This window comes from Grampus griseus, assembly GCF_964374135.1.
Source record: "Grampus griseus genome assembly, chromosome: 16".
NCBI classification, from domain to species: domain Eukaryota; kingdom Metazoa; phylum Chordata; class Mammalia; order Artiodactyla; family Delphinidae; genus Grampus; species Grampus griseus.
The window spans coordinates 60,332,579-60,355,355 of NC_139010.1; the positions used below are offsets into that span (position 1 = coordinate 60,332,579).

Consider the following 22,777-nt stretch of genomic DNA (forward strand, 5'->3'; position numbering starts at 1 on the left):
CCACCAGGGAACGCCCTCTTATATTCTAAAAGTTTTCAGGTTTTGCTTTTTTACATTTAAGTCTTTAACTCATTCTAAAGAGAATTTTTGGTATTCCATGAAGGATCCAATTTATTGTTTCTGTTTCTCCTGCTTTTGTTTAGATCTAGAGGGAGTTGCCAGTTGCAGAATGCAGCAAAGCACCATTGTAATCCTATAAGGCCCAGCTTTAAACAGATCGTGCTTTCAAAGAATCTATGTTGCTCGCAGTCTCTGAGCAGATAAACCACTAGCTTATTTGGCTGGGGGATATTCGTTGGTGTGTATTTGGTCATTCCTTCTCATATTATTTCTGATAAAAGGTAAACCTTAAGTTCTTTTCTACCATACTCGTGAGGTCTCTGCCGGCCTTTGTGACCTTACGGCAAGGGGTTCTAGGCCATTGGCTACCAGACAGCAAGTGGTTCATTGGAGCTTCCCATTTGAGCATCAAGGGCAAATTCCCTTGGGAGATTCTTGGGTGAGGAGACATGCTCAGGCTTGGAGGGAGATTAGGCAACTCTGCATAGTCCTTGAAAATAATTCCTCTTTATTCCTGAGATGTTTCTTTTTTACTAAGAAACTTAAGACAGTGATTTTTTGCTTAGATCTTTGCTATCTTAGAAAATTGTTAGCTTCTGATGCCTAATGAATTTTGATTGAGTGTTAGGTTGATTATTTCAGTTGGTATCCCAGTTCAAAATTTATTTCCTCCAGAAAGCCTTCCAAATAGCATGTAGATCCTATTAGATCTCAGTTAAGTCCTGTTGACACTTTTGTTTGCAATTTGTAGTGTAGTGTTTGTTATTTACTTGTTGCTGTGTTGTTCTCAGTATAGGTGTTTTCTCTCATTCTCTTAGTTCTTTAAAAGAGAAATTAAACGGACTTCCCCAGTGGTCCAGTGGTTAAGACTCTGCACTTCCACTGCAGGGGGCGCGGGTTTGATCCCTGGTTGGGAAACTAAGATCCCACATGCCGCGCAGCACAGCCAAAAAAAAAAAGAGAGAGAAATTAAATATTCTTATTTTATAGTGGCCCCCTCCAGGCCCCCCAAAATATTTTTTACAATGATAGGTAGTCTGTATATGTACTATATATATTGAAAGCCCTCCATGATATGCTCCCCCTACAACTTGCTTTTCTAGCTTTACATGCTGTTATTCTCCTAGGAATAATGTTCCAACAAGTCTGGAATAATCATGACCCCCTAAATACATATTGCATTTTCCTACCAATAAGCCTTTACTCTTGCCATTCTCTCCTTGTGTTTTTGACTGTTTGAATCCTGTCTTTCATTTGCCTTTTCAGGGTCCTCTGCCAGAAATAATTTTCTTTGCTTCACTACTGTGACACTGTGTATCACTTATGTATTGGAGATATGTATGGGTTTGTGTGTAGATGTATGTGTTTAATTTACTAGATTATAAATTCCTTGTGGGTGGGTAGGGACAATTCTGTATGACTCTGTCTAGCATTTTGCTTAGCATGTGCTAAGTAATATCTGGTTGACTGAAATAAATGTTTGTTAGTTAATTAACTTTGATTGCTGCTCTTAATCATTTATACATGGAATAATACAACTACTTTTCTGTAGCGCCTACTCATTAAAAAAATCTGTTAATTAAAATTTAAAAATAAGTAATATATGTATGTGACACAGAATTCAAAAAGTACAAAAGAATATGTAGAGAAAAATAAGTCTTCCTCTCACCACTGTTCCCCAGTTCCTTTCTCTGGAGGCAACCTCTGTTAGGAGTTTTCTTTCTTTTTTTTTTTTTTTAAATTAATTAATTAATTTTTGGCTGCGTTGGATCTTCATTGCTGCACGGGCTTTCTCTAGTTGCAGTGAGCAGGGGCTGCTCTTTGTTGCGGTGCGCGGGCTTCTCATTGCGGTGGCTTCTCTTGCTGCGGAACACAGGCTCTAGGCGTGCGGGCTTCAGTAGTTGTGGCATGTGGCTCAGTAGTTGTGGCGCACGGGCTTAGTTGCTCCATGGCATGTGGGATCTTTCCAGACCAGGGCTCGAACCCCCCCTGCAATGTGTCCCCTGCAATGGTAGGTGGACTCCCAACCTCTGTGCCACCAGGGAAGTCCCTTAACATCTTTATTGGAGTATAACTGCTTTACAACGGTGTGTTAGTTTCTGCTTTATAACAAAGTGAATCAGCTATACATATACATATATCCCCATATCTCCTCCCTCTTGCGTCTCTCTCCCACCCTCCCTATCCCACCCCTCTAGGTGGTCACAAAGCACTGAACTGATCTCCTTGTGCTATGTGGCTGCTTCCCACTAGCTACCTATTTTACATTTGGTAGTATATATAAGTCCATGCCACTCTCTCACTTTGTCCCAGCTTACCCTTCCCCCTCCCCGTGTTGTTAGGAGTTTCTTAAAAAAAACCTTCCAGGAACTTCCCTGGTGGTCCAGTGGTTAAGAATCTGCCTTCCAATGCAGGGGACATGGGTTTGATCCCCGGTTGGGGAACTAGGATCCCACACGCCACAGGGCAGCTAAGCCTGCGTGCCTTAACTGCTGAGCCTGCACACCTCAACTAGAGAGCCTGTGTGCCGCAAACTACAGAGCCCACGTGCTCTAGAGTCTGCGTGTCACAACTAGAGAGAAGCCTGCACGCCACAACAAAAGATCATGCATGCTGCAGTGAAGATTCTGCGTGCCGCAACTAAGACCCGATGCAGCCAAAATAAATATATAAAAATAAATAAATAAAATAAAATGTAACATGTATTAAAAAAAAATCCAGAGATCTAGAGCATATTCATCTTGCCTAAATAATTTAAGGAAGGAGAGATACTAGAGATTTTATCTTTTCTTTTCTGATACTTTTTTTTTTTTATTTTTTGGTGGTACGAAGGCCTCTTACTGTTGTGGCCTCTCCCGTTGCGGAGCACAGGCTCCAGACGCGCAGGCTCAGCGGCCATGGCTCATGGGCGTCAGCTGCTCCGCGTTATGTGGGATCTTCCCGGACCAGGGCACGAGCCTGTGTCCCCTGAATTGGCAGGCTGACTCTCAACCACTGCGCCACCAGGGAAGCCCCTGATACTCTATTTTTGAATTTGTTTATCTTTCTTACACTTCTTGGTTCTCCTCCTCTTCATTGTGGTATGTTCTCATCATTGAATCTTATCTATTCATTGAAGAGAACATTGTTGTGTGTCTAGAGCATTTAGTCTTCTGAGAGTAACCTAGTTGTTTCTTTAAATTGTCTTTAAAATAAGTGTTGTCTTTTGTTGGGTTCCCTTGTGGATTGGGAGAGGTGTTACGGGCCTGGACAAAATTTGTACCAGTTCTTTTTTCCTTTATCATAGTGGTTTTCATTCTTCTCACTTTCTTGTGTAAAAAATATGCAAATAGAGCTACTTTCAGGGTGCTTTTCTTCCCTCCATGTCTCTGGCTCAGTTTTCTTTTAGATCCTACTGAACTCTGTAAATGCCTCAAGGGCAGAAATTGTATCTCATTTCTTTCATAATTATTAATTTTTAATTATATTGATGGTACAGTAATATGTTCTCCTTGTAAAAAATTAAAATATAGATAAGGCTAAGTATCCTCTGATTACACCCTGATTTCATAGTACCTTCTCTAGAGATGACTATGATTGTTGAGTTTGGGGTACATCTGCCCAGACCTTTTATTCTGTGTTATATATCTCTTTATATGCCTGTACAAAATACATTAAGTATACTTAACAACATAGATGACTCACAAACATAATGTTTCAAGGGAAAAAGGCAAATTGCAGAAGAATACATACAAAATGATATTAATTATACAAAATATAAAAATATGCAGAATGATACATATTGTCTAGAGATACATATCAATGAAGTAAAAGTATAAAGCAACATAAAAGTTTAATAAACATCAGATTAAGAGTAGTGGGACCAGGGCTTCTCTGGTGGCACAGTGGTGAAGAATCCGCCTGCCAATGCAGGGGACACAGGTTCAAGCCCTGGTCCGGGAGGATCCCACATGCTGCAGAGCGACTAAGCCTGTGCGCCACAACTATGAGCCTGCGTTCTAGAGCCTGCGAGCCGCAACTACTGAGCCCGAGTGCCACAACTACTGAAACTCGCGTGCCTAGAGCCCGTGCTCTGCAACAAGAGAAGCTACCCAATGAGAAGCCCGCACACCACAACAAAGAGTAGGCCCCACTCGCCGTAACTAGAGAAAAGCCCGTGTGCAGCGACAAAGACCCAACGCAGCCAAAAATAATAAATAAATAAATAAGTAAGTAAATAAATTTATAAAGAAAAGAATAGTGGGACCTATAGATGAAAGAGAGAAGGATGTAATTAGGGAGGACACACAGAGACTTCAGTTGTACTGTTCTTAATCTGGATACTGGTTGTTATATTCTCTCTATATCTTACTGTATGTTAAATACGGTATATTTTTGAAAACAAAAATCTAGTATTTTATGTAAGGTCGGTTGGTTGGTTGGTTTTTACATAGTTGGCAACATACAGTCATGCATTACAATTTTTTTTTCATTCCACAGTATGCCTGAAGCTCTTTCCATGTCTTATTTGCTTTGTATCCTTAGCACTCTGAAAGATGCCTTATGCATAGTAGGTGCTTATTAAGTAAATATTTTTGGAATTCCTTTCCTTACTCTGTTAGCCTTACTTTTTTAATTTTCCTTGAGCCTGATATAAATGTTTGTCTAACTGTATGTCTCCCCTACCCTGCTTTCTATCCCTTTCGTTTTTTAAAATTTTGTCTTTTCTCAGGAGGATTTCTAAAGAATGGGAAGTGATTAGGTTGATTTTACATGTTCCTAGGGTTTTCTCTATGCCAAGAAGAGTCTACCTTACAGTCTGCTTATTAGCGATTTCCTGCTATAAGCAAGTGAACTTGACTTTTCAGAACTTTTCAAAGGTTGCATCACTGCCACTGTCCAATTTTCTGGAGCTGACTTGGCAGAATGGATGCAGTCTATAAATTGACATTGTAACTGTGGTTCCAGACCAGGGCTATTTTTCTAACAGCCTTCATTCTTTTCTTTTAACTTAAACCTTCATTATTTATTGAGTTGATAAAAAAGGAAGAACAAAAGGAAGATCTGAAATATTTCTTTAACAAACTAGCAACATGGATGTATCTGCATATCTGTATGATTCGTAGGAGAGATTTGGGGGACAATTGACTTTGAAGAATTTGACATGCTTGTTAGAGGTTGTTGAGGTGCCTTTGAAAAGTTTCTGGTGTGATGCTTTTTGAGTTGTATCTTGAACTTGCAGAGACCTCTAGAAGAGCCAGGTAGTTGGATTCATAACATAAGAAGGGCTTCATCCCATCTTAGTATTACAGGTGGGAAATCTTGGTACTGAAAAGTTAAATCGTAGTTCTGACCTTATCAGATACTGATTTAAGCATGGGTGTGCTCTTGGGTAACCAAATATTAACTAACTTTTCTCTTCACTGTTTCAGTAGGTTTGCCAGGATGGTGGATAAAAATATTTACATCATTCAAGGGGAAATTAGCATTGTGGTTGGGGCCATCAAACGAAATGCGCGATGGAGCACCCATACTCCACTGGTAAGTGGGCAGTGGGTAGAGAACCTGGTCACTGAGTTGCTGTAGGGGATCTGGTGTGTGGTTAAAACAGTAATCAATTTCCTGGTAATAATGATAATAGTAGGAATTCAGTGTTTTTCAGAAGGGTTTCAAGGACCGTTTTGTTTTATTTCAACTAGAGTCAAATTTATAAGCTGCGTTTTTTTCTCTGGAAGCCAAAAGATGATACCATTTTTCTTCTAGCTGTTTTCATAAACAACTTAAGCAAACACTTGGGATCTCTTTTATATGCCTAAAAATGTCAGAAAGATTCCTTATCTTCTAATTCCCAAGAACTATAATTAGCTATCGAATTCATTTCAGTTAGTTTAGTTATTGATACATGGAGTATGGCTTGGTAATGGTACTCCTTGGGAATTCAGCAACTTTTCTTATATAGAGCAGACCATATCTTGCCAATCAGATGAGTAAGATTACCTGTTGTAAAGCGGACTTTCTTTATTGTATTTGTATGTTCAAGGATATTTTTTGTACAGTTGTGTAAGACAGTTTTTGGTACAATTGTAAAATTAAGTTTAGACATTTCCAACTTGGTGAATATGTGTATGTGTGTTTAGAAATTTCTTATGTTCATTTATAAAAGTGGATTGTAAAAAAAAAAAAGTGGATTGTATTAGAAGTACGAGTGGAGTCAGGAATGTCTTAGAAATGAATATGTGTGATTATGATGACTATGAAGAAATAGAAAAGATAGAATAATACATACATCTTAGTCTGTATGTCTCAGTCTGTTTGGGATGCTCTAACCAAAACCAAATGCCAAAGACTGGGTAGCTTATAAACAACAGATTTTTTTTTTTCTTTAAACAACAGATATTTATTTCTGGGGGCTGGAATTTCAAGATCAGGATGTCAGCATGCTCGGGTGAGGGACTTCTTCTGGGTCTCAGACTTCTCATCGTATGCTCACATGGTAGAAGGGCAAGGGAGCACTCTTGGGCCTCTTGTATAAAGGGCATTAATTCCATTCATGAGGAATCTGCCCTCATGACCTAATCACCCACCTTAGGATTTCAACATAGAAGTTTTTTTTTTTTGTGGCCGCGCCATGTGGCATGTGGGATCTTAGTTCCCCATCCAGGGATCAAACCCGCGCCCCCTGAAGTGGAAGCATAGAGTCTTAACCACTGGGAAGTCGCCAGGGAAATCCCAACCTAGAAGTTTTGAGGGGACACAAACATTCAGACCATAGCACATATAAAGGACCTAGCAATCTATGGTAGCTTGAGTGCTATGGTCATGGTGTAGATTAAGCTTAGTATTTCAGGATGTACTGTTTTAGGTAAGCCCAGAGTACTTCTATGAGATAAGAGGTTAGGGAACTGGAAAAATGAACTATAGCTAACTTTCTTTTCTTCAGAAGGAAAACTGAATTTTCTGGTTGGCTTCAGAGAAAGAGCTCTTGATCTGTTCTTTATTTCCTCTTTCCTCTTGGCCTGATAATGAATTTTTTTTTTTTAATTTATGTGTTACAGGATGAAGAACGGGATCCTCTGCTGCATAGTTTCAGTCATCTAAAGGAGGTTTTAAACAATGTAACAGGTAAGTGATTTATTGCAGGGATGGGCAGACTTTTTCTGTAAAAGACTATATGATAAATATTTTAGGCTTTGCAGGCTGTAGCAACTGTGCAACTACTCAACTCTGCCATTGTAGCTCAAATGCAGACTCAGATAATACTTAAATGAATGAGTGATAAATAAAATTTTCTTTTAAAAAACAGGCTGCAAGCCAGCTTTGGCCCACGGGTATAGTTTGCTCTGGTTTACTTTATTGCTGATCCTTCCTAGTAGAGTGTCCCGTTTTAGTGGGGAATCAGCATTCGTACAATTATAAACTTCCTTCATTGCTTGAGTTATAAATAAGTTATTTTTGGCTATTTTTTGGTTTTGTTTTGCTTTAACTACTTTCTTTCTCTAACTTAAGTATTCTATAAGATAGGAAGTGGGTGGCACAAGTGAAGTTTTTAATACTTGCAGCAAAACCCTTTTCTTACAGAAAATCATTGTTGGTTTTAGGGCCTTAGCTGTCTGTAATGCAGATCTTTTAGTCTTCTCTTGTTCCCAGAATCTTTTGTGTCACACACTCTGCCCCTGTTTTCCTAATCATAATTATGTTACATAATATTCATGTGTTCAGAATTTTCAAAGCCACTTTCATATTTATTACTGTATTGAACTGTTTTCACTTATTTATTTATTTATTTTTTGTATGGGGAACTTCATTTTTTCTTCTAGTTTCATTGAGATGTAACTGACATACAGCACTGTGTAAGTTTAAGGTGTACATATGCTTTGACTTACATACATTATGAAATGATTACCACAGTAAGTTTAGTGAACATCTATCATCTCACATAGATTCAAAATTAAAGAAATAGAAAAAAAAGGTTTTTTTCCTTGTGATGTAAAACTCTTAGGATTTACTCTCTTAACAACTTTCGTATATAACATACAGCTGTGTTAATTATATTTATAATGTTGTACATTACATTCCTAGTACTTATTTATCTTATAACTGGAAGTTTGTACTTTTTGGCTGCTTTCATCCAGTTCCTCCTTCCCCCACCCCCTGCCTCTGGTAATCACAAACGTGATCTCTTTTTCTGTGAGTTGTTTGTTTTTGAAATAGAATTGACCTATAATACTATATTAGTTCCTGTTATACAACATTGTGATTTGATATTTCTGTACATTTCAAAATGATCACCATGGTAAGTCTAGTTACCGTACCTTATTGAACTTTCACACAACCCTGTTGGGGAGTCATGTTAGATATTGTCCCCTTTTTATGAATGAAGTTGAAGCCCAGAGATATTTTAAGTGATTTAGCTGAGGTCACACTGATCCTAAGAAGCAGAGTCAAAACTCCATCAGAGTTTCCGTCAGAATTCAGGCCCCTGATGCCTGGTTTAGTGCCCTGTTCTGCATTGCTTCTGTTCTTACAGTTAGAGGAGAAGGTACACAGGAAGTGCCTTATATTATGTATAAAGACATGCCAAGGGAGGAGGCAAGTCTCAACACTTCAGGTTTTTCAAGGGGGTATATGTAGACCTAAAGGGAAAGCCTCTGAGCCGTGTTCCTCTGTTGACTGTAAAGGGCTTTTGCAGTGTATAACCCTGGAATGGTTTTAGCTAGTAACATATCTAAGACCACAAATGAAATAGTTTTTAAAGCTTTTGCAAATTAAATAAATAATAAACGAACAAATAAATTTTTCCTTTCATGAGAAATGTATCAATAGGAGAATATCTGGAGAAAAATTCCTTTTTACTTTCCTAAACATGGGCAGAAGTTATCTAAGGATTCCCTACATGTTTCTTATTTTTTCTTTCTTTTTTTTTTGCGTTACGCGGGCCTCTCACTGTTGTGGCCTCTCCCGTTGCAGAGCACAGGCTCCAGACGCGCAGGCTCAGCGGCCATGGCTCACTGGCCCAGCTGCTCCGCGGCACGTGGGATCTTCCCGGACCGGGGCACGAACCTGCATCCCCTGCATTGGCAGGAGGACTCTCAACCACTGCGCCACCAGGGAAGCCCCTACATGTTTCTTAAAAGGAGCAAATTCTACTCAGTTAAAAAGTGTTGGCAGTATTAACCAAGAACGATCAAGTAGTATAGAGGTTGTTGTTGTTAGCTGGTTAGCAAGGCTAATGCAACTAGGTGGCATGTTTCCATTTTATGGCCTGTACTGTAAGTGATTTGGCTGCTTTAGAAAGTTGGTGGCTTGCACAGATTTTTTTTTTTTAATCGAAGTATGGTTGATTTACAATGTGTTAATTTCTGCTATACAGCAAAGTGACTCAGTTATACATGTATACATTCTTTTTTATATTCTTTTCCATTATGGTTTATCCGAGGATACTGAATATAGTTCCCTGTGCTATACAGTAGGACCTTGTTGTTCATCCATTTTATATGTAATAGTTTGCATCTACTAACTCCAAACTCCCACTACATCTCTCCCCTCCCCCCACACCCCAAAACCACAAGTCTGTTCTGTGAGTTTCTGTTTCTGCTTCTTAGGTAGGTTAGTCTGTTTCTGTTCTGTTTCTGCTTCTTAGGTAGGTTAATTTGTGTCATATTTTAGACTCCACATACAAGTGATATCATATGGTATTTGTCTTTCTCTTTCTGACTTACTTCACTTAGTATGATAATCTCTAGTTGCATCCATGCTGCTGCCAGATATTTTCAACTTTTCAGATAAAGCGTACACATCCCAATTAAAAAGAAAATGTAGTGAGTAGATATTTACAACTCTTTTTGTTGGGTCAGAGTTCAGAGTATTGTCTTTCTAAGAGAGTTAAGGGGATTAAACAAGTTAATACATTTGGAAACTTGGCAATTATTTTATAGACAGCTAGGAATTGTTGTTATAAGTGGCTGGGGACACCTTAAAATGGCTGAGGTCAGACTGGAGTAGTCTTGTAGGCTTTTTGGGCATGCTGCAGACCTTGAGGAGCTGAGGTGGTGCTGCTATCCTGACAGAGCCACATTTCCTACTTGCCATCCAATCCATATCCCACACTTGTTTTCTCCATTCTGACATATCCCAAGACTTCAGTTCAGAGACTGTATCTGTGGTGAATAGTGCAGTCCAGGGTTTGGAGTCTAGACCATCTAAGAGCTACCAAAGTTGAGTCTGCTGCCTAATTTTCTTACATCTTTGGGTTAGGAATCCAGATTATCTTCTGCTTGAAACTATTAAAACCAGAATGCACTGAGGAGCCAGTTCTGTCAGTGGTACTAGGAACATAGCTGGGTTCCAACAAGGTTGCAAGGCTTTCCCTCAGAGCAAGGAAGAAGGTTGTAGTATTTTCCAGGGACCAACAGCTGTGGCAGATGTTGAAATGGTGCCTGCCAAGGTTGCCCCATTGTTCTTGGGTTTTAGCATATTACCTGCCTGAGAAAATAACAGAGTGGACCCAAAATAGAGCATTTCATGGTCTTCTGATTGGTTCTGACCCCCCACATAGTGCTGGCTTCCAGGAACAGGTTTATGGGTCAACTGCCCCTGTGGTCCTGGACTCTGCAATCCATGACCAATTTCTTGTTTCTTTTACCAAAACAAACAGATTTTTCTGATTGGCAGTGTCAGGAGGACTGCTTTCTTGGAAGCCTGTTAACGGTTGGCGGCTGGGAAAGGGTTTTGAACTTGGAGAGAGAGACTGAAGGGACTGCCTGTGCTATGTGACTGGGAATGTTGTACCACTTAGTTTGGAGGAAGTATGGCAGGAATTCTAAGACTCTATTCAGTTTAACTCATGAAAATGACTTGGGCTTGGTCTCTTTTTACAAAGGCTTTCTATTTGCACTTTTCTAGGTTATTTGCTGGCTGGGTTGGTTAAGAATATTACTAATGGAAATAGGTGGTTCATTGGACATTGTCAGTCAACCTAAATGATTTTGTCTCTTTTCTTGTAAGCAGTCAGAGAATCTTTTACCGACATAAGCGCTACCTACTTCTCCAGGAACATTATCTGAGCATTGTGAAGGAAATAAGTCCACTGTCTCTAGTAAGTTTAGCAAGTCCATATCAGTTATTCTCACAGATATGTCTCTGGACTACATTTGCAGTCAGTATTTGCCTAAAATGCATGACAACTGGATGCTCTGTAACATCTAGAGTAATAGAATATTCTAATACCAAATCTAAAGAGAGGGTTGCACTTGGAAGGTATGGAGTGCCTAAGAGCAAAGTTTGCATATTGGTACTTTGGATAAAGCCATAGCTCACCACCAGTGAGACTTGACTGCTGCCCCTCATTTGGTCTTTCAGTTCTCTTAGGAATACTTTAGGAGGTTATTCTGAAGGAGTTAAAGCAGATGTGTGGTTGCCAGGAGCTGGGAGTGGGCATGGTTATAGGGTTATAACCTAATGGTTATAGGCTTTCCTTTTGGGGTGATGAAAATGTTCTGGAATTAGATAATGATGATGGTTGTACAGCTTTGTGAATATACTAAAAACCATTGAAGTGTATACTTTAGAAGGGTGAATTTTATGGCATATGAATTGTATCTTAATTTTTAAAAATAGCAAATGTACACTGGAAAAGTAATGGGATTTGCCAGTTCTTTCTCAAGGCTCAGAGCCATGAAGGGAAGCCTCTGACTATAGTTGCTGCTGTTCTTTGAACCCATTGCCCAGCAAAGGCAGCATAAGGCTCTATTCAGCCTCCTAGCCCAGTTTGTCCTTTTATGTCTCTCTCATTAACTCAAGAAGCACATGGCTTTTATATTTAAATTTATTCAAGCTGTAATCTTTGACATTTGAGTTAGCTTTTAGTACAGTTTTGCATTTATAGTAATATATATTATGTATTTTCTCTATCCCCAAAGAATCCATTTTAATCTTTTCCGGATGCAAATTTCAGGCTCTCTTGTCCCATCTCCCCTCTCTTGCTCTCTTTCCCCTCCCCCAACGGAGTGTGTTTGATCAGGTGTGGCAGGAATATCCACTGTCAAGCTGCGCCCTTTATATTAGTCAATATTATCCTTCTCCCCCCTTCCCTGTCTGTCTGCCCCTTTGGGCTTTCCCAGTTGATTTATAATTTTGGAATTCTCATCGGAGTCTGTAATACAGTTTGTTCATTATTTAACCAAAACCTGTTTAATGAGCAGAGAGAGGCAATGTAAATGTTAGGCATGTTGCAGTGATGTACCTTTGTGCTTCTCAAAGCGGGTGGGTAGTTAACTCTGTGCTGCCTGCAGGGCTGGGTTGTCCTGGCCTTAGGGGCAGAAGGACCAATGCCTCTCCCTTGCATCTGCCCAAGCCCTACCATGGGCTTAGATTCCAAAGACACATTTCCTTTTATCCTTTTAGAGATCTTGTTGGGGCTCTTGCTTATTGGAGTTATCTCCAATCTCACAGTTAGACTGGGTGGTAAGATCTGTGGCATGGGATAGGGGGATGAAAGGGAAAGTGAAATATTAGGATACTTGATACTGCTCTTGGTTTTAGGTCTGTGGAGAGTAGACAGTTTATTTTTATTTTTTTAGCCACGCAGCACGGGATGTGAGATCTTAGTTCCCCAACGAGGGATCACACCCGTGCCCCCTGCCATGGAAGCATGGAGTCTTAAACATTGGACCGCCAGGGAAGTCCCCCCAGAGTAGACAGTTTAGAAGAATACTTCTAGCCAGCATTATCTCTGGTCTTTGATCTCTTTGTTCCCAGATTAGGCAAGTCCTTGCAAGCCTTAGTACCCTTCAATTCAGTATAACTTCATGGACAAGGCTCTAGTCAGTTGTGATTTGTGGTGTTTGGCTGTGTTCATTTGCCTCCAGATTGAGGCTGCCTTTGTCCTTGGTCTTCAAACTTAGATCATTACAAAGAGATTCTTTTCCAGAAAATTTTTGTTTTAAAGCACAGAGAGAACAGTCTAAAAGTATCACAACCAGAATCTTCTCTTAAGGAATCACCTGTTAATGACTTTAAAGCCTTTAAAGCCCTTTAAGGCCAGGGCTTGAGGAAGACCTCTTAGTGGTGTGTGTCAGGGGTGGTGGTGGTGGGGAGGGTAGTGAGTTTGCCTTTGGAGATATAACCCCTGGCTGGCCTTTTTAATTCTGAGGACCTATGGGGTTTGGGGGTATTTAGCATAAGACTAATATGGTCTTGAGGCTCAGTATAAGCACCTGTATTAACTATGGAACTGTTGTAGCTGCTTGGACCTTTTCTTTGTGAGATTCACCAAGTTTTGGATTTCTTCTGGGTCTAGCTTGTTGAATTGCTTCTAACCAATATTTATTGAATATCTGCTATGTGCTAGACATTTTGCTTAGGCACTTAGGCACTGGATCTGTAATGGTAAACAAACTTCCTGCCCTCGTAACCACTGGTTTTTAAGACTAGTGGCTCTGGCTGACCATTCCAAGGCTAACCTTTGTAGCCTCTACTCTGTGCCATATGGTTCCCTATCAGGTATGGAATAGGTGAGAGTGAACGAGAAAAATCTATTGCCATCTTTTCTTACTCCCACTCTTTCCCTTGCTAACACATAAGCCAAAGAAATGAACAAAAATTTAACTCATATATTTGCTTATTTGGCTTTCTCATGTAAAGCTGTTCTGGCCAGAGTTTAGGTGTTCCCAAAGACGTTGGTGGGTTTGCATATTGTAACTCTGAGGGATAAGATATTTGAGGGATAGGATATTTCTTTACTGTGCTTACCTGGACAGCAAGATATGGTGTGCTTGAGTTTAAGAGGGAGAAGCAGGTGCCTGGAGAGAGTGGATGTATCAGGAGTTTATTTAAATATAGTTTATCCTGGACAAACACACCTGTAGGGTACTGTCTGTCTCAAGCTTTGTGAATTCAGAATCTGAGCTAGGAGGTTTGAATCTGTGTAACCTCCAGAGGTTTACAGAGAACATTTAAACAGAGTCTGAAAGCCAACCTGGGAGGAACTATGACTTAACACCTGTTTGGCTTAGGCCTCATAGAAATAGCCTTCTAAGTTGAAGCAAAACTCTTCCAGGATGCCTCATACCTCAAGTTAATCTGTTTCAGTTGGAACATGGGAAAGTGTAGTGAAGAGATTTTAGTAGTCACTGTCAGGAAAAAGATTGAGTAAGGGTAATATTTGAAAAAAAAAATTTGCTGTTAGAGTAAGGGTAATATTTGAAAAAAAAATTGGTGTTAGAGCTACCATCTCCCTAGAGTAAGCAATATATCATTATTAATCAGCATGAGAAGCCATGAGAAGAAGGTTGAATGAGTCACTAACTTTTTTTTGATTTTGGCCGTGCTGCGGCTTGTGGGATCTTACTTCCCCAACCAGGGATCGAACCCGGGCCCCTGGCAGTGGAAGCTCAGAGTCCTAACCACTGGATCACCAGGAAATTCCCCGAGTCATTAGCTTTGACCCACTTGGAAATGAGCTGGTGAATTGTTCAAGGCCTAAGTGGAGGCTGAAAGAACCAAGTATGATAAACTTTGGCAGACAAATTTATGTAATGGGCTAAGTATTAGAAGAGGCAAGGTTGGGCACACTAATATAAGTATCTCTTTCCTGTGCCTTTTTTTTTGGCCACGCCATGCAGCACACGGGATCTTAGTTCCCTGACCAGGGATTGAACCTGTGCCCCCGCAGTGTAAGTGTGGAATCTTAACCACTGAACTGCCAGGGAAGTCCCTCCTGTGCCCTTTTTGTGTTTCTTGTTGTATAGTAAAATTCGTGACTATATTAGTTTGGAGATTGTTGAGTAGCACATTAGGGTGTGACTTGCATTTGAGTCAGGCTGACTTTGGCAATTTGGAATCTTGGTAGCTTGAGTAGCCTCAGTCTTGCAGGCATTTGAGCACAGTTAGGGAAAATAAAGGTACTGTGATTCTTTTTCCCCTAGGGAATATTCATATCAATAAGATGGCTTCCAGAGGCCTGTATTTTGATGACTTAACTTGGTCATTTCTTTTTACTGGGGCTTTCCCCAAGTGATCTGAACCTTCTTCATTTGACACTTCTAAACCAAGAAGTTCTTCTAAACATTTATTTGTCCTCAGGACTATAAAATGAAGACTTTCTTGAGAAGAAGCAGTTCTGTGTAGTCTGGCTTCTTATTGGTCCAGCTCTCCCTTTTTCTCTCCCTGGTGCTCAAACACACTTAGCCGTTAGAACTAGTCTCCTGGCACATTTTCCACTACTTGTATCTGAAAGGAAGTTGTGAAAAAAAGGGCTTTTTTTTGGCTGTGCTGCGCAGCTTGTGGGATCTTAGTTCCCCAATCAGGGATTGAACCTGCACCCTTGGCAGTGAAAGTACAGAGTCCTAACCAGTGGACCGTCAGGGAAGTCCCAAAAAGGGCATTTCTTAATAGCTCGGCTCTCAAAATCAGAAGCAAAGAACCTAATTTCTAGTAGAGTTTGGGGGACAGGGTAACAGTGAGGTGTGTGGTGGGTGTCATTGTTGCTGGTATTGCTCTCATTGACATTGTCCTCTTTAGCACAGCCACCTCTCGAGGCCTGAAATTTCTCTCTGGGTATGTGCTCAACTTGCCATGACAGCAGTCAGATGAGTTAAAAGAGGGAAAGCCAGCTGCTGCTTTGTTTTTAACAAGGAAGCAGGCAGAGTCCCTTTCTTCTTTTCCACCCACTCAAACTCAGGGCAAGTGCCAAGAGGGTTTCAGAAGAAGCCAGGTGTTTGAAATTCAGTGTGCAGTTTTGATTAGGAGAGATAGTATAGAGTTATTTGTCTTAGCTTTACCTTCTCTAACCACCTCTCTTTGCTCATAGATGCTCAGTTGGTCACCCCAGTTTCTAAAATGATATTGGATATGTTTATGGAAAGGGTGAGTGCATTTGTCTTTGTTTCTTTACTTTGGTCTTTGGAAGTCTGAAGGACTTAGATGGACAAGCACTCCTGGCTGCCTGTTGGCTGGCTTCTCAGTGCATGCCTCTTCTGGAACACCAGCCTTCTGTTACCACTGTTACCACTGTAGTTTGAGTTGTGAAGGGCTGCCACATGTGCACATATCACAACTGACCTTTCCTTGTTCCACGCTTGTTGAGCAATTACTTGCCCGTTTGTAGAACTCACATTATTGCTTTGGGTTTCTGGCCCAATGTGAAGTGGGGCCGTCCAGGAAGTGGACTGATAGACTGTACATCAGAGGGCAAGAAATTGGCATTTGATTTGGTGGAAAGGCAGGGCCAGATGTAGTGTGGGAGCAAAGGTTTTTCTGCAGTCAGCCATGTAGCTTGCTTCCAGGTGTCCTGGAAAGCAGCTTGGGAACTGGAGGCTAAGGGTAGTTGGGGACATTAATTGGTGAGGAAGAGGATCAAAAGGACTTTAATGTTATCTGTGATGGACCCTGAATTGGGAAAGATCATCTAAAAGTAGAGGGACAAAATGAAATTTTCCTGACACTAGTAGGAATTTTTCAACTGATTATTCTTCCTTTTCAAGTAAAGCGAGTTATTAATTGGCAGAAAAATATAAAACTTGGGAGGCTCTTGACAAAGGGTTGCAGAATAAGAAAGCCTCATTCCATGTGAGCTTTTTCATGAAGGTTCATTCTTCTCTTTGGGCCACAGGTTAAAGAAAACTGCCTCCATACTGGTAATAAAGTGAGAGCTAAGATAATACTATTTTAAAAATATTTATTTATTTATTTAGGCTGCTCCTGGTCTTAGTTGCAGCATGCGGACTCTTAGTTGTGGCATGAGGACTTCTTAGTTGTGACATGCGAACTCCTAGTTGTGGCATGCATGCAGGATCTAGTTCCCCAACCAGGGATCGAATGCTGGCCCCCTGCACTGGGAGCACGGCGTCTTACCCCCTGGACCACCAAGGAAGTCCCAGAGAGCTAAGATAATATGATGACTACCCTACTGTGGGCTAGAGCGGTATCTTCAGACTACAAGTTGCATTCTATTAATGAACTGTAATATCATTTTAAAGGGTTGCACAGCATTTTTTCCTCAAATTTTAGTATGAAAAATTTCAAACACAGCAAAATTGAAATAATACAACAGTGACCACCTACATCTCACACTTGAGTCAAAATTTTTTTTTTTTTTTTTGCGGTACGCGGGCCTCTCACTGCTGTGGCCTCTCCCGTTGCGGAGCACAGGCTCTGGACGCGCAGGCTCAGCGGCCATGGCTCACGGGCCCAGCAGCTCCGTGGCATGTGGGATCTTCCCAGACCAGGGCACGAACCCGTGTCCCCTGCATCGGCAGGCAGACTCTCAACCACTGAGCCACCAGGGAAGCTCTTGAGTCAAAATTATTAATATTTAGCCATAATTTGCTTTATCAATATATATGTGTGTATATTTTTCATACACCATTTGAAAATAAGTTGCAGATGTGTTGATATTTCAGCATGCATCCTAAATAAGGACATTCTCCTACCTAATCATAGTACCATTGTCACACCTAAGAAACTTAACAGTAATTTACCAATATTAGCTAATATCTAGTCCATGTATTAAAATTTCCTTTTTGTTCCCAAACTGCCTTTTATAGCTATAGCTGGTTTTACAAACCAAAATCCAAGCAGAATTCTCATTTCATTAGGTAGTTATATCTCTTTAGACTTTAAAAATCTAATACAGTTTTCTCCACCCTATTGTTTTTTTTTTCTTGGCATTGACTTTTTGAAGAGACCAGGCCATTTATCTTTAGAATGTTCTATATTCTGGGTTTGTCTGTGTCCTTATGGTGTTATTTAACTTGTGACTCTATCTCATATATTTCCATTCTAGAAGTTAGGATTAAAAGCTTAATTTGATTCAGGTTAAACATTTTTGGCAAGAGTATTTCATAGATGTTACTGTGTACTTCATATTCTATCACCAGAGGAGGCACATACTGTCACATGTTGTCCCACCGTTGGTGGTGTTAAATTTGATTACTTGCTTCTGGTGGTGACTGCCATATCTCCTCACTGTAAAATAAATTTATTTTTCTCTTTGCAATTGGTAGATAATCTGTGAAGTGGTAATTTGGCACCTTGTGAATATCCTGTCTCTAATATCCTTTTACCTAATGATCACCCACTGGTGAATTTTTGCCAGAATCACTTATTTCACTGGGGGAAGGGGGTTTGCAGAATGATGATTTTCTAATTCTGTCATTCTTTCTACATTATTAGCTGGCAGTGTCTAGAATAGCTTTCCTTCACAAACTGGAGGATGAACCACAGTTTCTCCTGAAAAGGCAAGGAAAATGCTTAATTCTTTCCCTTAAATCGCCAATTTTTCAGGTAAGGAGTTTGTGTAATAATGACAACTGACAGTGGCAAGTAAGTTTTCCCCCTTTTGGGGGGCCTGTGAATTTTTATTTATTCAATGTTTACAGTTAATTTCATTTATGATTATTTTTGGTGCTCAAGTAATTCCAAATTTGATCAGTGAGAGCCCCTTCAAACTAGTTCCTTTGATATGACCGCTTTGAGCACTTCCTTGCTTTCTGGTACAAGCTGTGGTCATTAAAAGGAATAGAATAGAAAGTATCAGTGCATCACACATAATAAGGATAAATATTGTTTGGGGAAACTTTTGTTTTCAGTTAGAGACGTGTATGTTCTGGGTTACAGTGCAAACTGTATTTCTTTCTGTAGGTCATGGTAAAAAAAAAACTTTGAAAGCCCTGGTAAAGAGAGCCTTATCTTATCTATCTGTTCATTCCTTTATTTACTTAAAGATATCTTTTCTCTCCCCAGCTTTATTGAGATATAATTGACATATAACATTATGTAAGTTTAAGGTGTACAGCATGATGATTTGAATCACATATATTTTGCAAAATGATTACCACAATAATGTTAGTTAACACATCCATCACCTCACAGTTTGTGTGTGTGTGTGTTAAGAACATTTAAGATCTATTCTCATAGCAACTTTCAAGTATATAATACATTATTTTTAACTGTAGTCACCATGCTGTATATTAGATCCTCAGAACTTATTCATCTTATAACTAGAAGTTTATACCCTTTGACCAACGTCTCCCCATTCCCTACAACACCCAGCCCCTTGGCAACCACAATTCTACTTTCTGTTTATATGAATTTGGTTTTTTCAGATTTCACACGTAAATGAGATTATACATTATTTATCTTCCTCTGTCTGATGTATTCAATTAGCATAAGGTCCTCAGGGTTCATCTATGTTGTTACAAATGACAGGATTTCTTTTTTTTTGTTTATGGCTGAAGCAGTTCTATTTATATGGTCGTTTCTCTCTGGATGAATCAGCTTTTGCAAGGCAGAGGTTAATTTGAGACCATTTGAATCATAACAGTCCTGGAGAATGTTATGATTTCCCCCAAGGAGATAATGATTGTGGATGTAATCGTGACTAACTAGTCACTTTGCACCTTGTACCTTATCTGTTTTATGTGATGTTAAGCTGATTGTTCAGGAAAGGGGGATAGCACATTGTGTTAGACATGGCCTGACCTGGCCATCCTTTTAGTTCTTTTTTTTTTTTTTTTTTTTTAAACCTTTTAGTTCTTTTGGTGGGTCAAGGAGGGAGTAATTTGTGCTGGAAAGACTCCAGAACAGCATCTTTTCCAGGAACTTTGCTCTTGGCAGAAATTCATTTATCTACTAAGTCAACAAGTATTTCTCGAGCACATAATGTGTGCCAGACACTGAATTAGGTATTAAGAACCTAGTTTTCAAGGAGACCAACACAGTTCCTGTCCTCATAAAGTATATGGTCTAGTGGGCTGTTGATTTGAGAAGCTCTGGAATTTGAGTGGACAGCTGGGCACTGGTTTGAAGTCTTCCCAGCTTCCACATGTGACCTCAGGAAATTGTTGTATGCCCTGGTGTGCTGAAAGAGGTTCTAGGGTGGTCAGAAGAACAGCACTTGTGTTTGTCTGCATTATCTATCCCACCCCCACTCTCTCCTCTCGCCTTGGCTACTTGGCAGTAACCATGTGCATGGCAGCTTCATTAGCTGCTTTAGGGCTTTGAATGTCTTGGCTCGATTAGTCCATTTATATTCATCTTTGATTAATCAGTCTGCATCTCAGAGCTGAACTGACTAAAATTGTACCACAGGATAAGATATCAATGGCTGGGGACATCCCTGGTGGTGCAGTGGTTAAGAATCCACCTGCCAATGCAGGGGACATGGGTTCGAGCCCTGGTCCGGGAAGATCCCACATGCTACGGAGCAGCTAAGCCCTTGCACCACAACTACTGAGCCTGCGCTCTAGAGCCCATGGACCACAACTACTGAGCCTGAATGCCGCAACTACTGAGCCCCCGCATGCCATAACTACTGAAGCCCAAGTGCTTAGAGCCCGTGCTCCGCAACAAGAGAACCACTGCCATGAGAAGCCCGCGCACTGCAATGAAGAGTAACCCCAGCTCACCGCAACTAGAGAAAGCCCGCGTGCAGCAATGAACCCAACACAGCCAAAAATAAATAATAAATAAACTTATTAAAAAAAAAATCAATGGCTAATTGTCTTCTCTAATAAAAGTCAGCTTCTAGGGCTTCCCTGGTGGCACAGTGGTTGAGAGTCCGCCTGCTGATACAGGGGACACGGGTTCGTGCCCCGGTCTGGGAAGATCCCACATGCCGCAGAGTGGCTAGGCCCGTGAGCCATGGCCGCTGAGCCTGTGCGTCCGGAGCCTGTGCTCTGCAACGGGAGAGGCCACAGCGGTGAGAGGCCCGCGTACCGCAAAAAAAAAAAAAAAAAATCAGCTTCTAATAAAATTCAGCTCTCAGGCTTGGGGCTTCTAACACAATTGTTAGGATTCTACGGTCTTGGGGCACAAAACGAAGATATTAATAGCTATTTAGCTAAGGTGCCGAAAGAATGAGGGGACTTCCCTGGCGGTCCAGTGGTTAGGACTCTGCTTTCACTGCTGAGGGCCCAGGTCGGGGAACCAAGATCCCTCAAGCTTTGTGGCGTGGCCAAAAAAATAAAATAAAAATTCATAACTTAATTGGGCTAACACTGTAAAAAAATAACTAAAAGAATGAGGGGCTTTCCTGGTGGCGCAGTGGTGAAGAATCCGCCTGCCAATGCAAGGGGACACGGGTTCGAACCCTGGTCCGGGAAGATCCCACATGCCACAGAGCAACTAAGCCTGTGCGCCACAACTACTGAGCCCGCGAGCGTAGAGCCCATTCTCCGCAACAAGAGAAGCCACTGCAATGAGAAGCCTGCGCACCACAACGAAGAGTAGCCCCCACTCACCGCAACTAGAGAAAGCCCGGGCTTAGCAATGAAGACCCAGCACAACCAAAAATAAATAAAGAATGAGCAAAGTCCTTTTCTGTAGCTCGAATCGGACAATCCCATTTCAAAAATAACATGAACATTTTTTAGTAGCAGCCCATTGTCTTTAGCCCAGCGGCCTCATATGAGGAAAAAGTATCAAAACCCATGTGACTTTGGATAGGATTTAGCTTCAAATTAATAGAACATACCATCATATATTTATCTTGTGAATCCCAGAGAAAAGCACCCTTATTTAGAAGTAACCCTTAAGAAACTTGGGTCCTTAGAGAGAATGCCCTTTAGAAATGTCCTTTTTCCTTAGGAAAAAAAAAATGTATTCCTAGGATTTTCAAGGGTGGAAAGAGATAGTAAGGCAGTGAAGCAGTTAAACAGTGGTTAAGGGCTTCTCTGGTGGCACAGTGGTTAAGAATCCTCCTGCCAATGCAAGGGGACACGGGTTCGAGCCCTGGTCCAGGAAGATCCCACATTCCGCGGAGCAACTAAGCACACGTGCCACAACTACTGAGCCCGCACACCTAGAGCCCGTGCTCCACAATAAGAGAAGCCACTGCAATGAGAAGCCCGCGCACTGCAACGAAGAGTAGGCCCCTCTCGCCACAACTAAAGAAAGCCTGTGCACAGCAACGAAGACCCAATGCAGCCAAAAAAAGAAACCAAACAAACAGTGGTTAAGATCTTTCTAAAAGAGAAAGTTGGAGAGACTTCCATGATGGCGCAGTGGTTAAGAATCCGCCTGCCAGTGCAGGGGACACAGGTTTGAGCCCTGGTCCGGGAAGATCCCACATGCTGTGGAGCACTTAATCCTGTGAGCCACAACTACTGAGTCTGCACTTTAGAGCCCATGAGCCACAACTAGTGAGCCCTCATGCCACACCTGCTGAAGCCTTCACGCTCTAGAACCCATGCTCCGCAGCAAGAGAAGCCGCCGCAATGAGAAGCCCGCACACCACAATGAGAGTAGCCCCCGCTCGCTGCAGCTAGAGAAAGCCCATGTGCAGCAACAAAGACCCAACACAGCCAAAAAAGAAAAAAGAAGGTTGGAGTGGCTGTTGGAGTATAAATGTATTCCACAAAAAGACCTGTGACCTATCATTTGCTTGATAGCTTATTATGTTTTTTTTAATTTATTTATTTTTGGCTGCATTAGGTCTTCGTTGCTCTGCGCGGGCTTTCCCTAGCTGCGGTGAGTGGAGGTTACTCTTCGTTGCGGTGCACGGGCTTCTCATTGCGGTGGCTTCTCTTGTTGTGGAGAACGGGCTCTAGGCTCGCAGGCTGAGTAATTGTGGCTCGTGGGTTCTAGAGCGCAGGCTCAGTAGTTGTGGCACACGAGCTTAGTTGCTCGGCGGCATGTGGGATCTTCCCGGACCAGGGCTCGAACCCGTGCCCCCTGCATTGGCAGGCGGATTCTTAACCACTGAGCCACCAGGGAAACCCGCTTATTATGTTTGAAGTGC

General features: G+C 41.2%; 1 protein-coding gene across 14 annotated transcripts in view; it reads left to right on the forward strand.

The window, feature by feature from the left end:
* GBF1 (golgi brefeldin A resistant guanine nucleotide exchange factor 1) overlaps positions 1–22,777 on the forward strand; it is a 122,588-nt gene that overhangs the window by 8,608 nt on the left and 91,203 nt on the right. For 11 of the 14 annotated variants that reach the window (XM_082673046.1, XM_082673054.1, XM_082673059.1 and 8 more), the window contains exons 2-3: positions 5,472–5,580; positions 7,095–7,161. In XM_082673046.1, coding sequence (XP_082529172.1) covers positions 5,485–5,580; positions 7,095–7,161 — 163 coding nt within the window. In that variant the 5' untranslated portion in view covers positions 5,472–5,484. Of the gene's footprint in view, positions 1–5,471; positions 5,581–7,094; positions 7,162–22,777 lie in introns of those variants that run through there. The other 3 variants (XM_082673050.1, XM_082673051.1, XM_082673049.1) reach the window with 2 other exon arrangements.